This window comes from Camelus ferus, chromosome 2 (assembly GCF_009834535.1).
Source record: "Camelus ferus isolate YT-003-E chromosome 2, BCGSAC_Cfer_1.0, whole genome shotgun sequence".
NCBI classification, from domain to species: domain Eukaryota; kingdom Metazoa; phylum Chordata; class Mammalia; order Artiodactyla; family Camelidae; genus Camelus; species Camelus ferus.
Genome location: NC_045697.1, coordinates 88885898 through 88903326, shown reverse-complemented (window position 1 = coordinate 88903326; position 17429 = coordinate 88885898). Strand labels below are relative to the sequence as shown.

The 17429-nt window shown below is 39.0% G+C and overlaps 1 protein-coding gene across 1 annotated transcript in view; it reads right to left on the bottom strand.

Annotated features, from left to right (window-relative positions):
• FAT4 (FAT atypical cadherin 4) overlaps positions 1-17429 on the bottom strand; it is a 156678-nt gene that overhangs the window by 33873 nt on the left and 105376 nt on the right. The window contains 2 exon segments of the mRNA XM_032463083.1: positions 2260-6609; positions 8544-8794. Coding sequence (XP_032318974.1) covers positions 2260-6609; positions 8544-8794 — 4601 coding nt within the window.

Below are 17429 nucleotides of genomic sequence, written 5' to 3'. Positions count from 1 at the left end.
CTTAAAGTTTCAACTGCTACATTTAGAAAAGGATGCAGTGCATGTTTAAATCAAATGAAACAAATAAAGAAACGAACTAGAAAGAAGTGATGGGAAAGGGCTGGTTCTGTGCCCAGGCATGAAATAAGCAGCATCGATGCTGAGATCAGCGTATGGCGCCTCGCTCAGATTCGCAACACTTTCCTCGTATCCTATCTGCTACCCAAAGCATTCACACTTCCTTCATTCTAGGACTGAGCATAAACTCACTCGAAGTATTTATTGTGTGACTGAGTATATTATACTAAAACAGGACAAATAAAGCATCTTTATTGTCGAATTTCCAGCAGAGGAAGTAATTCTGGGGAGGTGGAGGGATTGGGAAAGAGTGAGAAGGGTTTTCTAGAAATCCTGAAATCATAACACACATGAAACGTGCGCTGTTATTCATGATGCTCAGAGTACAACTCTGGTAAGACCTCGTGCCACTGAGGCTTCTTGTCTTTTTAGAGATTCTATGGCATGACTGTCACTACCTCTGTTACTACTAACGCTCCTATTAATGCTGCTGATTAGCATTGCTACTTGTTGCAAGTTGGACGCTGCTAGGTGTCTTACAAACATTGTATTTCTCTTTATAACAACCCTAAAAGGTAAGTAACTATGATTATTCCCTTTTTACAGATGGGGGAATTGAAGATCAGCAAGATTAGGTGACTTCCCAAAACCTATAGCTAAATCAGGTCCTGTCAAATCCCTTGATTCTTGCCATACGCATGCTTACTGTCCCTTTTCTTCACTTATACTTCAAGGACATTATTTTATTAGAAGACAAAGCTTGCCGTGATCTGCTTTAGCTTATTCAAATTTGTTTTATATCACCATAGACCAATTCAATTCTCAAAAATATATGTAAGTAAACACATGATGGGTAACTTGTTAAAATATGATATTCAAACATATTTTCTTTAAAAATTCTTTTAAAATAGCATTCTGCAAAACAGCTACAAAATTTAAAAAAAATTTTATCCTAGTTTTACCTATTTCACTACACTTTAAATTGTGTTTATAAACACCACAGAGCAACCCAATGTAATATATATTCTAAAAATGTACAGTGTGCAAATTACAGAAGAGAAACTTTCTCTCCTTCAACTTATCAACAGCATAAGTTTATACACTTTTGAAGGTGCACCAACCATCAATCAGCTAATAAGTAGGTGATGGGTAGATAGAGAGATAGATATTAGAGATAGGAACAGATAGAGATATACATACATTATGTCCTGTCAGGATGCCAAAGACTAGTCAAATAATTTTGATCTATATGTTTAATTCTGCTTCTAAAATGTCAAGGTAGCCACTCTTCCTTCTGAGTGAGACAGACTGTATTCTGCCTACAGAATGTATATCTCCTAACCCTCTGGCCTCTCTCTCTCTTGCCCTTGGAGACGGCTCGCACTCTGTCTATGGATTGTGTATCTCCCTGAGTAAACTTGCTATTACTTTAAATAAATAAATAAATAAATAAATAAATAAATAAATAAATAAATAAATAAATAAAGTCCAAATAAATTGTGGCTCAGTTTTGCTCTGAGTTACCTGAGAAATTAGCCTTGATGCTTTCTACCCAACTACTAGAAATAACAAGGCACTTTAATCTAATCTAAATGACAACTTTTGCCACATTCTGTTCACAGTGTGGATCAAATTTCAACAATCATAATGACAATTATGACCAAAATCATAAAAATGATGGTGCTAAAATGAAGGGATTAACAGTAATAATTGTTAACAGTTAATTTAGGACATAAAATGGTCTGGATCTTATGCTTAAAATATACTATGTCCTTCAACTTGAGATCACTTTTTTGAAGTATGACGCTCTCTGTGCTCTCATACAAGACTCTTAGCAGAGGGACTACGAGCTGACACTCCGGCACGAACTGTGTCGCTTACATCCTGAGTCTGCAACAAATCAGCTGGATCACTTTAGAAAACTGACTCAACTTCCCTCTACGTCAGCTTCCTTGTCTGTAAAAACTGGAAAATCATTATCCCTACCTTACAGGTTTCTTGTAAGAAGTAAGTGAAGTAAATATGGACAAAGCGCGTAGAACAGAGTTTGGCTAGTAATAAATGCTTACAGTATTTGCTATGATTATGCCTATTCCTAGGAAAACTCATTGAAAAATGACAAAGTTCATAACTTTCCATGATACTTGATATGGCTAAAGTCTTGGTGGGAAAAAAAAAAAAAGAAGCCAAACATTGTCATACCTGTGTATCCAGTTTTGCAAACACAATTGAAGCTTCCTGGAAAGTTCTGGCAGACAGCGCCGTTCTTGCAGGGACTGGGCAGGCACTCGTTGATATCTCTCTCACAGGCCCGGCCAGTGAAGCCATCTGGGCAGCTGCACGAAAATCCTCCCACCAAATTGTGACAGGTCCCCCCATTGTGGCAAGGGGATGGGAGGCACTCGTCTATATCTATTTCACACCAGCTGCCGGCATAGCCTGGCAGACACTTGCATAAGAAAGGCTGCAAAGGTTCATTTGCCACGATGATGACTGGAAGGCTCTCGTGGCTCTTCGATTTGGAGCTCACGGCCAATCTCCTTACACAGCTCCCCCCGTTCAGACAGGGGCCGTGAGCGCACGAGTCGTGATCCACAGATTCTACCTTTACTCCACTCTGCCGGAGGAGGATCTCTCTGATGCTTTCAAAGAAGGTGGCTACACCACTGGGATTCACGTACTGATTATGGTTCCGCTTCACAGCTGCCAAGAGAAACGTTCTGTTGTTCCCTTCATAGGCACCATAGAGTTGCACGGCAGTCCCGAGGCCGGTCAGCTGTGAGCTGGAGATGCGCAAGAAATGAAGGTAGTGGTTCGTCAAGAAGTCCTTGACTGTTGGTACTCCGAGACGCAGTAGGATGCTGTTATCCACTGTCGCGTTGGAAAATCCAGCAAAGAAAACTCGGATGTTGCTCGTGACGGCGCTGTGAACACCATCATTGCTGAGGACTGTCAGATCAAACGTGCCGTCTGTGGACCTCGGCTGGGAATTCAGGTCGCAAGTGCCCCTTGGAATACTGAAGAGGCTTGTAACTCCCGAAGTCAGGGAGCAGTGGAAGGTGTCTAACACGTCGGGATCCTGTGGCTTCACAGAACCTAAAATCCCACCAGGAAACAAGTTGCCATAATAATTAACAAATATCTCCACTGTCCGAGACTGCGAAGGGTTGTCGTTTTGGTCTATGACAGTGATGTGCACGGTTCCCGTGGAAGACATCTGAGGAACGCCAGAATCCCGAGTAACCACAGACAGGTAGAAGTCTGCAATCTGCTCTCTGTCAATCTCTCTGGTTGTGCTCAGAACTCCAGCAGTGGTCAAACTGAAATAATTGGTAGCAGGACCCGTGCTCAGCAAGTAATAGGTAAAGGGGCCTTGATTTGGAGGGAGATCGGGATCACTGGACTGTAGGGTCATCACCAGAGTTCCTGGGCGTTTGTTTTCCATCACTTCTCCCTCATTTATGGTCAACATAGGCCCGTTATCATTTATATCTTCCAGGGTAACCAATAAGGAGGCACTTCCTGTAGCTGAGGGGGTCCCTGAATCCACAGCCAAAACCGTGAGATTGTAGATGGTTAGGGTTTCTCGATCTAATTCTGCAGTCACGGTGATCTGTCCTGTCTGGGGGTTAATGGAAAAGGCACCATTTTCATTCCCTGATCCGATGAAGTAAGAAAACCTACTCCAGCTGGGAACAGAGTCTGAGTCAAAGGCACTGACAAAGGTCACATGAGTTCCCGTAGGGACCCCTTCACTGATCTGAACGCTGTAGGTGTTTAGGCTAAAAACAGGTGGGTCGTTGGCATCAAGCACGGTGACATTTACAGTGACCTCATCTATGTCTGCACCCCTGATGCTGCCAAAATTCTTGGCCAGTACCTTCAACGATACCCTTTCTTCTTTTTCTCTATCCAGAAGTCCAGAAACATAAATTTGTCCAGTCTTCTTGTTGATCTGAAAACCCTTCTTTCTACTGTTTCCAAAAATCAAATAATGTACCTCCCCATCAGTGCCCAAATCACGATCACTGGCAAACACTTCTCCAACGATAGTACCTTTGGGAGCTGCTTCTGAGATTTCAAAATAGTAAAGTTTGGAAACAAAACGAGGCACGTATTCATTTGTCCCTTTTAATTGTATGTTAACAGTGGCAAAACTGCACCTTTCTTCATCGGGGACATTGAAAGCTTTCACTGTAAGGTGGTAGCTCTGCTTGGTTTCAAAATCCAAGAAGCCTTGAGTGGTGAGGACGCCTGTGTTGGGGTCAATGACAAAGAGGTCACTGTCAGAGGACTGTACAGTATATGCAATCACGGCGTTGGTTCCAGAGTCAGCATCTGTTGCATTTAGGTGGATAACTGTTGTCCCACTTGGGGCATTTTCCAGAACAGTGGGGAAATATTCATCAGGGAGGAATACTGGAGAATTGTCATTCACATCAACCACATTTACAGTGACACTGCAGTAACCAGTCCTTGCAACCCATCCTCCATCTGTAGCACTGATAGTCATTTCATGTTTCTGGCATAGCTCATAATCAAGAGCTTTGGCAAGTGTTAATATACCCGTGGAGGAATTGATCGCAAAGATGCCTTCTTCATTTCCTGAGGAAATACTGTACCTAATCAAGCCATTCATAGCCGTGTCTCTGTCTCTTGCAGAGACGGTTCTGACAATGGACCCGACACTGTGGCTTTCAGGGATAGTTGTGCTCATGTGGCTTTGAGAGAATTCAGGCGTGTGGTAGTTTTCCTCAGTGACAATTATTTGAACGGTTGCTTGGGATGAAAGTGGAGGGTTTCCTTTATCCTTTGCAGTGACAGTGATCAAAAAGTTTTGATTCAAGTCAGATATCAGGGAAGATGCTACTGAAATCCACCCTGTATTATTGTCCAACTTAAATTTTCCCAAGTGATTTTCATCAGAAATGAAATACTCCACTTCGGAATTCAGTCCAAAATCTTTATCATCTACTGCAGTGACTTTGATTAATTTCGTACCAACTTTAACATTTTTGGTGACTGGAGTGAAATATTTAGTTGTAAGAAACTGTGGTGCATTGTCATTACTGTCCACCGTGTTGATGGTGACCGTTGTCTCGCTAAGTAATGAAGGATTACCTCGATCTGAAGATGTCACTATAAAACTATGTCTGTTGATGTTCACATTACTGAAGCCACTGACGTTTTGGTATTTTAAGACCTGCTTATTGAAAATCTCTCCTGTGGTGGCATTAATCCTGAAGTACTCTGACTGTGATTTTATGAAATAAAACACTTGTCCATTCGATCCTTCATCAGGATCCGTGGCAGATACCTGAGTCACTTTGGAGCCAATTTCAGTAAGTTCAGGGCAGTCTAAATAATAGGACGGCCTGCTAAATCTTGGGGCATTGTCATTGACATCTGTGACAAATATCGTGACATCTGTACTTACGGTCCACCCAGAATCGTGCGCAGAAACTCGGATTCTGTAACGGTCTGTATCTTCTCTATTTAAAGGTCTACTAATGACAATATCCCCAGTGTTGGGATTAATTGTAAACGGAAGACTTGTGTCCATTATAGAGTATCTGCTAATTGCATTTACACCAATGTCTTCATCAGAAGTTGTCACACGTGTGACTGTGTAGCCTAACGGGGAATTTTCAGGAACATGGGCACTGAATATTTGAGAAAACCTAGGAGCATTATCATTTTCATCTAAAATGTTAATGATGACCTTTACTGAGGTACTCTGAGAAGGGGAACCTTTGTCTGAGGACTTTATGGTAAGGACATATTGAGATATTTTTTCCCTGTCTAAAGGTTGAATGCTTCTAATTTCACCAGTGGCATGATTGATACTGAAACTATGTTCTGTGTTGCCATTAACAATTTCATAATCTAGCTGTCCATTGGGTCCACTGTCCTTGTCCATTGCAGAAACAGTAAGTATTTTTCGAGGAGACAGGTTTTCCAGTATTTCAGATACAAATGGATTTTCCTTAAAAACTGGAGAATTATCATTGACATCTAACACTGTTATGTCAAGTTTCTCATAAGAGGAGAAAGGTGGGAAACCTCCATCTCTGGCCTCTATCCATACAATGTATTTTTGTATGTTTTCAAAATCCAGAGGTTGACTGATGGACACCTGCCCTGTTAACTGATCAATTTGGAAAGTGCTGCCAAGATTCCCACTTGCAATATAATAGGACAAAGGCTCTCCTCTCAAGGAGGACCCCGTAATGGTCGTGACAAGAGTGCCTACTGGTTGGTTTTCAGGAAACATGAAAGTCTGTTCTTTGGCTCTGACTTTTGGGAAATCTGCTTTGTTCACAAAACGCACAGTCACTGTTGTAGAATCTGTCTTTGGAAACGAGCCACTGTCTTTCACATGTACAGAAAATGTTACTTCAGAAGCTCCATTTAGTGGTCCAGCTGCCATAATAGCTCCTCTCAGTGGGTCAATGTGAAATTTTTCAGAGTTTCTACCCGAAAGAGAATAATGTAGTTCAGAATTGGGCCCAATATCAGCATCCGTGACTGTAACCGCAAAGACAAAGGAACCTGTAAAAGAGGCAGTTTCCAATTATAATCACATGGAACCAGATAAAGCACTTGGTAGTAAGTGAAAACACTGTATTAAAGCCTTATATAAAACACTACATGGCTACCTGATATAGCTTTATTTTCTCATGATTACTAGGGGAGAACAGTATCTCCCAGATTGTCTCTGAAATTCCCAAGTCAAGTCTATTTAGCAAGTCTTCAGGGACTGACCTGCCATTATCTCACTAAACCCCACACAGTCTACTGAATTTAATATTTTTCAGTACACCTTTGAGAGAAACACAGGGAAGAGCAATGGCTAATCATTTCGAATTATAGTTCCCAGGAGAAAAATCTGTACATAACTGACAACAAACACAGTAACACGTGAGTTCTGCAAAGAACTATGTTTCTGCCCAATGAAAAAAAGATAATTGCTCCATTATGTCTTAAAATATTGTTGAATTACCTTTTATGTAAGCATGTCAACAAAAATAATATGTTTTAAAAATTACTGTTGATTCCTTGTACTAATTGTTTTTATAGCAAAACTCTTTTATCTGTTAGATATTACCATATGGAGATAAAGTGTGTGTGTGTGTGTATACACATACATATATATATATATATATATATATATATATATATATATATATATATACACAATTATAAACTAGTAAGTAATAAGAACTGAGAAAGAATGGACTTAATTAGGATTCCAAAACTTAGTGTTTGGGATGAGGGCCAATGGAATAGATTGTAGTTGCCATAGGACACATTTTTGATATATTTATTCAGAAACCTTTCCCAAACCTGCACTCCTACCCCTACAGAAAGTTTGTGATACAAGTGAGATGTCTTTCAGTGAAAAAAAAAAGTTAGTGGTTCTGATTAATTATAGTACGTCTAATGAGGAAAAAATGCTAAAACCTTATTTAATTGTACAGGAGATGCTCTATTGCATCACCACACATCAGATGTCATTAGAATCATTGCAACTGAAGACCTTATGACTGTGATATTGGCATTTCTTTTGATAGAAAGTTGGCATGAAAATGTATGGATTTTATACTTTCAATTGGTATCAATTAGATCTCCTGAAGTGAATAGAAGATCAAAGATCACTAGAGGAGAAATCTTGGATCCACTCTTTTCTAATTAAAGATATTTTAAAGCAAGGAAAATTGAATTAATTGTGCCTTTCATTTGTATATTCTCCTGTTTGAAAATTCATTTCAGGAATTACCAACGATAGATGATCCATGCAGTTCTTATGAAGGTAGGCCATTCTTTGCGAACAAGCAAATAAAACTAAACTAAATTTAAAAGAGATGCAGAAAGATAAATGCATATTGTCAATATGAAAATGATTCATTAACATCTCCATACACTTACTAACAGAAAAAGACTACACCCATCAAAACCAGAATAAAATAGTATTTATAGTAATAATTAATTAGAATGATTCCTTCAGTGAGCCTTTTGAAAATCTATCTATGAAGTGTTGAATAAAATATTCATTTTCCACCAACAAATATTGTTGAATGCTTTTTACCTCACAGACAATGTTTCAGGTGCTAGCGTAGGGCATGAAAAAAGAAATAATGCCCCTCCTACTGGGGAACACAAATTACATTTCAGCACAGAACCCTCCTTGACTATGACGTGAAATCCATTTTAATATTTAGCAATATTCAAGTAAAATTAAGAAACAGCACTGGGAAAGATGTAGCAATTACAAAATCTTAAACACAATTGGTCTGGGAAGAAAGAATTAATGTAAAAGATTCAATGTTCTTTCAATTTCTTTAGGCAAGAATTGGGTTTTATAGGATTTGCAAACTTAGGTTTTATCAGAAATGTACATGTAAACGTAACAAAAATGCAATGATAGAAAATCTCCAATCTATGTTTTTTATTTATCTATGAGACCTCGGAGAAGGTCTAGTTACCTGGAGGAGTAGGAGATGGGATGTGCGTGACATATGGGTGATGCTGAAATCTTGGCGGGTTGTCATTGACATCGGTCACAGTGACGAGCACACTGGTGGAGCTGGAAAGAGGTTCTGGAGACCCAGCATCACTGGAGACGACGACCAACGTGTAATTCTCTTTTGCTTCCCTGTCTAGCAATGCACTGGTGATGATCTGTCCTGTGGATGGGTTGATGGTGAACTGAGAATTTCCACCAATGATCCTATAACTAAAACAGAGAGCAGACATGGGTATATTTCTTCCAGGTTTAATGCTGTAACATCTATTCACTATGATTTAAAACCTTGGGCAGAAATGTCAAGGAAAACATTACAAGTGAGATCACACAACAATGAAAGGTATGGCTAGTTCACCTTTATCAGAACATCACATTAATGATCTTTATCGTGAGACATCGTATGACCTCCAGCAGGTCCTCACAAGGTCTGTGTGCTTCTCAAATCATGCAAGTCCCCAGGATATACCCAGAAGACTACTGTGTTTTAAATAAGCGAGCCTGAAAGCATAAATCAGAGCCTTGCTCTAATACCGTGGTTAGTGGCCAGCATCACAAATGAACATCTGTTAAATGAATCTAGAAATTATTTTTCTTCTGTGCACCATAATAAACCAGAAAAGATCAGTTGAAGATCTTATTCTTTAAAGACCAAACGCTGTGTATTTGACACATACTGATGATCCAGAACAACTCAAGAACTGATTATTTATACAGAGACATTCCTAGTTACTGATTCTCTCATTTGCTGTTCCTCATATGGCTATGCTGCTTTGCTTTCTTGTTGTAAGGAGAGGTATGACATCTTCATGGATATTTTGATGCTAGCCAGATTGGTTAGCGGGCAGGAGTTTCCACTGAGAACAGCTTCTCTCTTCTTTCTGAAGGAAAAAAAAGCTATCTGTATATATTACCGAGAGATCAGCTCAGAAAGAAGTAGCCAAGCTCAAAGATTCAGAAACTGGCTTTGGTCCATAGTTTTTCAAGTTGGAGGGTTGCAAGGAAATAGATGTCTTTAAAAGTTTTCTCCTTTATACCAACAAAGAAAATGCCCCTGTTCGAACTAACTGATGCTTTTGTAGTTTGGTTTGTGTCCATAAAAACATAGCAACAGCAAGTGTCTAACAGAAATGTCAGGAAAAAAACCTTACATCCCAGCCAGCAGAGTGCACATTCCTCCTGTTTTAAAGTTCATGATTTGAAACAAACATTTTGGCATCTTCATCTTTTTTTAGAGAAATATGGACTATTGGGGAGCTGTGTTTTTTTAAATAGAGGTTCTATAAAATGATAGCTGAATAGAAAAAGAATAGAGAGGGAGTTTGGTTGAGAGTGTTTCAATATTGATAAAGTGCTTGCTGTCACTGAGATCCGAACAGCTGCTGGCATACCCACATGCTGAGGGCAGGAGTGAGTGAATACTGGCTGCACTTTCTGGGCCAGAAGGGACTCTTTATCAAGTATCAGTACCACCCATATACAGTAGAAGACATCCATTCCATTTATCAAAATACAACTATCAGAGCTTTGTAAACGTTTTCTTAAAGTTAGAAATGCAGAACTCATGAAATAATCATATTGCCTGGCCTTGTCAAGGAAGTCTGTAGAATCCTGGATTATGAGACTCAGGTGACTTTATTTTGGGAAACTTTGTTTCTATCAGTAGTTGTAGAAATAACCAAATAATTAATAGTGGGAAAAAAGTAATTCATAGTGCCTCAAGCTTTCTTACAGCTTTATGACAGCAAAGATCAAGGGTCAATCAAATATTTGTTCCCTTAAGCACTCACAAATAAAAATAAGAAGGATGCAAAATGCCATGCAAATTTGATTTGGAAATTTTGTATATGAGAAGACTGTGGTATATTAGACGGAACAGTGTGTTGAAAGGCAAATGATGTCTGTTCTAGTTCAGGTTGAACTAAATAATTCATTAAGGAGCCTTGTATTTTATGCTACTGTGCATAAGAGTGTCTGTTTAAAAGTAGGTAATATATTTAACTATTTAAAAAAATTAAGGAATAAATTGCCATGTTGATATACAATTAATTTTTTCTAGACCTTCCTTGTTTCTCAAGTGTCTCATAAGTGCATTTTAAATATGAGATATTCTTTAATATTTCACAATATCTATAATACCAGTTTCAAGCAGACATACTTACAAGTTAAGAAAGAGAAAAGAGAAGCATGGGGACCAGGTACTGGATAGACTGCCAAGGTCATGAGCCCAGGTTTTCCCCGCCTCCCCTGCTTGAGTCTTGTCTCACTTCTCATCCTTCCATAGCTCTGTCTCCTGCCTTCTCTGATCCACAATAATTTCTTTCAAGGTGATGCACTTTGTCACTTGGTGTCTTGTGCCATCTTCCCAGCACCTAAGCATCTATGCCGTTCTTAACAGATTTGCAGCGTCTTGCTGTGTTCTTTGTGTTCTTAGTGTGTACCAAGCGCACTCCGAGGCCTTTCATATACACTCTCATTTAAGCCTCAGAACAATCCTAACAGTTTGGTTCTGCTTTCGATTTTTTATAGATGAGGAATCTGAGCCTCAGGGAGGCTACTATAACTGCACAGAGAAGTATACAGTCTATAAGTGGTAGATGCAGACTTTGAACTTTTGTCTTTATGACTTCAACACGCATGCTCTCCATTATCCTACAGTGTAAGGAAGGCAGGGTGCAGCCTGGTGTGTGTGGGGGTGGCGTGGGGAACACCAGGAACGCGGTAGCTCCCAGCTAAGGCCCAAAGGGACTCTCGCTCAGACGTGTCGATGGAAAATTGGTTTATAATGATTTAGTTCGATGCAAATCAAACAAATGAGTTAATTTATTTTCTGACCTAAGTATAAGAAATTACTGTTTCAAATTCCTGGCGTAAACAAATCATTATTATCTAAAATCTAAATTGATCATCATTGCATGTATAAAGCTGAAATATCCCCATTTGATTTTTTGAAGCTTTTTTTGCCTCTTCCTGAGATTTACTAGGATCATAAGGCACTGCACTGTGCACTGCTGGAATCTAGTCATTCTGTAATAGTTTAGAAACTATACTTTGGAGCACAGTTTCCCTGGACATGGATTTTGATCTCATTCAAGTACTTACATTCATAAAATTTCTTAGCCTTTCTGAGTCTTTTCTACAAAGTGCTGATCATATATGCATTTCATTCATTTGGTAGTTTGAGTATTAAGTGTAATTTCTTATGAAATGCACTCGCCATTGTAATTAGTATGTGACAAGAAGTCAATATTTAGGCTTACACGCGTAACAGAGTATATCTATGTACGTAATTATAATAATCTATTATATATAATCTGTTATAATCCATCTGTATATTCAGTTAAAGGGATGAAGTAATAATAGCTAGAGACATGGATAAGTAGATTAAAAATTCTGTCCTCAAGTTTACATCCTTAGACGCAAGAGAGATACTTGGAAAAGTAAATGCAAAACCAGGCAGTATGTTTAAGTGCTATACAGTTTCTCAGAAGCACTGTTTTAGGAATTCAGAAGACAAAGAGACCACTTTTGAATAGAATGATGAAAAGGAGAAGGATAAATTTAGGCTAAGTTTTAAAGGGGTTACCCATCTTACAATAGTATTGCAAAGGGAGAATTAAAGTGTTCTAAGTTGGGAGTCAGAATTTTTTTTTTCTATAAAGGACACATTAGTAAGTATTTTCAGCTCTTTGGGCCATCAGGTCTCTGCTGCAACACTCAACTTGCCATCATAATGCAAAAGCAGCCGTAGGCACATACACAAATGGGCATGGGGATGTTCCAGTAACATTTTATTTACAAAAGTAGGCACTGCACCAACTTTAACTTGCAGGCTGCGGTTTGCAGAATGGGAAGGGATGGAGAAGGACTTGAACAAAGCCATAATGCTTGGGAAAACACAGATACTTTCCCCAGGAGCAGAAAGTGACCTGGTGAGGCTGAAAGTCTGGCTCTATATTGAAGATTTGTGCAGAATAAGCTTGGAAAGATGCCGGGGCCGTTTATGGAGTGGAATATGCAGACTGGGCGTTATGCCATGGGCAAACTGGAAGTTGAGAGATTCTGAGGAAAGGGGGGTGGTATCACTGTGAAAGCTGAGCCATTGAGCAAGTCAGTTCATGTTACAGCCACGGCCCTTTCATTCACTGACTCAGGCTTCGCTGTATCCAGATGACTTCCTACAACATTGAGAGAGGACTCATAACATGTAAAGTATTACGTACCTTATTAAAGTAAAATTAATCATGTTATTATTACCCAACTTCAAACACTTCAGTTGTTTCTTCCGTTAGATGCGGAAAGAAATGGGATTTTTCTCGAATGATGTACAAACAAGGCCCGTTCCTAACAGCCACTGGCCACACCGAACAGCTTGGCTTTTCTGCTGCTGCTTTTGCACAGCTCTGGGCCTTGGCACCTGCCACTGTCTTTGCCTAGAAGGTCTGTCACCCCTTACTTGTCTGTAAACCACTTCTCTCTCTTTACAAAAATCATCAGTGACTTGAAGCTTCTACTGATCTCCACGGGTATCCCTGGCTAGGCTGTTCTCTCCACCTATCCTGGGTTTAGAATATACCTGTTACAAGGTATTATAATTACAAGTCTGCAAAATTACCTTCTATGTTAAAGTGCACTCCTTATAAGAACTAGAGTGCCTAATGCCTCAGAACTTAACAAAATACCTAGGACATGGTGAGGTCTCCAAAATTATACAGTGTAGTGCAGTATACAGATTGCAAGGATTAGAAACCAGGATTGGGGAAGCAAGTTAATTTTTATTATAATAGTTCAGGCATGATGTAATTATGGACTGAACAAGGACCTTGGCAGGAAAAATGCACAGGAGAAAATGAGTGCCAGAGGCACTAGTAAAGAAGAAACATGAGAACTTGTCCACTGATTGAATAAGCGGGAGAGGATGACCCTCAGCCATCAAGATGGGAGGATGAAGACAGTAAGGCAGCATCATTAAAAGAGAGAAGAATGCCAAGATGAGAAATAGAGAAGGTTAGGGGTTTCTGACATGTTGTGCTTCTGATTCCAGCAGAACCTGTAGGTAGAGGCATCTCCTAGAGAGTTATAAAAATGAATCGGAATCTCTGGGATGGAGGCAGAGGTGATTGTTCAGATTTAGAGGCTTTCTGCGTAGTCTTCTGTGTAAGTTTTTTACAGGGCTGCAGCCAGGGAAATAAATTCTTCCTCCCTCCCTCCCTCTCTCTCTCTCTGACACACACACACACACACACACACACACACACACAGAGGAATAAAGAAAGGAAAGAAAGGATTGAGACACATGGTGTGGGGAATGTCCAAATTACTTTGATGAGAGAGAAAGAGGGGATATAGAAGGCAAATTGGAAGATGTTGTCAGAGACGCAGGGCAAGAAGTAAGAAATAACATTTACACAGGTGTTGAGGAGAAAAAAATATGCCAAGAGGAAAGGATGACCTGTGGTGCAAATATTACAAAAGGTAAAGGAGAATAAAGACTCAGCAATCACCAGACTTGATAAATTTCAGCAGAACCTTTGGATAGTCTTTTTTGGCAAAGCAATAGAAGAGAAAATTTGATTGAGAGATTTTCATGAATAAATGCCCAGAAAAAACTTTGAGGTAGTAACTCACCCTCTCAAGAATGTGGTGTAAAATGCTGTGAGCAAAAATGGCAATGCTAAAGAACACTAGAATCATTAATTTAGTACACTTATTTAGGTGCCAGTCATTATTATGCTACAGACATTTTTCAAGGACGAATATATTAGGAATAAAATAGACATTAGGATGACAAAAAGAAAAAAACTAACATAAATTTAGTGACTTTCATGTCCCAATAAAGTGTTAGAGACATTTACGCATATTAACTGGTTCCATATACACTACTTGGCACATAGTAGGTGGTCAACATGTATTTAATTCACAAATTGAAAAGTAGCCATTCTTAACTCCACTTTTACTGATGGACATACTGAGGCTTAGAGACACTAACATGATTTTTCTAAGTCATGTAAGCAAGTAAAGGAACCAGAACTCAGTGCCAGATATTCAGAGCATTTCTGTAGGGACAAGGATATGATCCAGAGAAGAGAGATTACTTGAAGATCCAGAGAGAAATGCAGTACTCGTTGAATTAAAAATCTGAATAAAATTGAATGGGGTGGGATTAAGAGCACAGAGTAAGGGATTTACCTTTGAAAGTTGGCCCTGTCAATATAGTCATGTGACTTTCCCCACTGTTATGACACAAAGGAATTAAAAGTGAGATTTGCATGGAGATTTTACCAGTTGGGAGAAAAAAGGAATACAAAAGCTAAATTCTGAAATGGGTATTTGGGAAGCAAAGATATAAATCAGATAAAGACTAGGAATCAATGCAGGCTGGTTTACCAGAGAGGAAAACACTAAAAGTGATGGGAAGTATAAAACTCAAAATTTGTACACCATCCATAAAAACGTTTAACTTGATAAGTTGGGTAGAAAGAAAAATATAAATAAATATTTGTTGGGTAGCTGCTGTGCAAAAGATCATGTTAGACCATATGGGAAAATTATGTCACATAAAGGGCTGTGCTATACAAGAGCCCATCAGTAGTTGGGTAAGCATCTTATACGTGCAATACTTACGCAGGCAATAGAAAAATCGATACACAATAGCTCTGTTAACCAGAGAAGAAAATGAGGTTCCATGAATAGGAAGGAGTGATTAACATCTAAAATATATATTCCATTAAAAACATATCAGGCCAGAGTAAATAAAGTTTAGGTTGGCATAATTACTTATTATTCTGTGAAAATATTTTTTATTTAAGTTGTAATAATTGCCTAGGTTAATTTAAAAGTGAAGATAATATTTTTACAAGATAAAAATCACGTCAGTTTTTGTTTTAGCTGACTATATGACAGCAGTCATTTGAAGACTTTTCACAGACTGGTTTCAGAGATTCCAAGAATTGTAAAAGTATGAAATTAATTCTCTGATATTAAAGGAAGAAGAAAATCCAACCAGTCAACCAAACTACCAAAATACATACTATCAAATCAAAACAAGCTCATCAGATCTACAAGTACAACCCTGTGAAGCATTCTGAAAATGTGAACACAGACTAACTTTACATTGATCACTTTTGCTCACGAACATAGGAGAACATTGAGCAGTAAAACTCCAACATGCACTAGGAGAAAACACCAGCATGGCATTTCATTCTAACATCTGGAGGGACGGATCAATCTTGTGATCCTGCAGCTTCACATGCAGGAGTAAAGACATCTCAGATGAGAGTACATACGTCCTGCTACTGACTGGCAATATTCTACATGCTGTGTTTAGAGGAAGACTCCTCTGCATGGAAGACAGAGATTTTATTATATTATAACACTCCAGTGGACAGGACATCTCTTCCAAAATGATTATTAGAAACTTACTGAGTACTAACAGGAAGAGGGCAAAGGGCTTTGCATGGATCAGGACAGCATGAGTTGGTGGGAGTTGAGCATTTTGTTGTTGTTCTAGGCTTTATTCTAACTAGCTCACCTAAGTATCTAATTTTTCCTCATAATAACTCTACAACGTCAGTTTTACCAGTAGTATACCTATTCCATTGGTAAGAAAAATGATGCCCGGAAACGTTAAATAAGTAGTCCTGCCCTGTGATTAGTTGGTAATAGTAGAATCAGGATTTAATTCTACACAGCCTGATTCCCAACGCTGTGCTCTTAAAATTAAACTGACGACTAGTTCTTAGGACATGGATCCCATAATTTCTGTGCTTTCGTTTAGGACAAGTAAACTGAAGTGGTATTTCTTGGCCCTTTGAGGCTCATATCAGGAAAAAGTTAAGTTGAAGTTGCCTCTCTCTTCCTGGGTGGTACCAAGCACAGGGACCCAAACAGGTATATAGCTCTGACCATGGGCAGAAATTTTGCCAATTCCAAATGATTGTATTTAGTTTATAGTCATTTATCTACATCAAAAAGAAGGCAGGCTCAAAGAAAGTGGGAACCTCGTCTTGTTCATCACTGTTATTCCTACTAGCAACTCAGTGAATGCTGAAAAATACCTGGAGTCCTCCTACCCAACTCAGTGATCTCTGCCAGCAGGAAGAGACTAATTAATGCCAGTTTCCCAGAATGACTTTTTAAATAGGGAATTAGTAATAAATGAAACAAATCATTAACCAAATCATCACTATATCAATATGCATAGGCCACCCCTGACCAAGAATTCCTCTGAGCTCTCAAATTCCCTCTTCTGACCCATTACTTTTATAGCCATCTAACCCACTCTAATTTACCTAATATCAGTGTATAGAAGGTAGGGCTGATGTAAGGGGGTAAAAATGTTTATGTCTTTGAGACTTTTTTTTTTTGGAAAATTTGGAAATCTTCATTCCCTAAAATTTGGAATTGGTATAGAATAAGGAGACACAGCTAGATCAACCAAATGTTACAACCCAATTGCTTTCACACTCTCTCTGAATAAGGTGCCATACTGTCCTCCCCAACTTTGAAAGGATTTAAGTAGAGTAAAATAAACTATTTTAAACTTAGAAGGTACAAGCGTTCTTACTGGGGTTATTGTGGGTTAAAAACTCTTTGACACTCCTCCCATCGAGATATGATATCTATTTCTCCTCCCAGTGAATCTGAACTGACCATGGCTGCTTCGACAAAGTACTTGGAAGTGATGCTATGCCACTTCCAGGTCTGTAAGAGCATTAGCAGCTTTTACCTGGGGTCCTCAGAACCCGAAATACTATGTAGAAGTCCAACTACTCTGCTGAAGAACCACACTGAGAAGTCCTGGGACCACAAGATCAGAGACAGGGGTCCAACTGAACTTAACCTTACA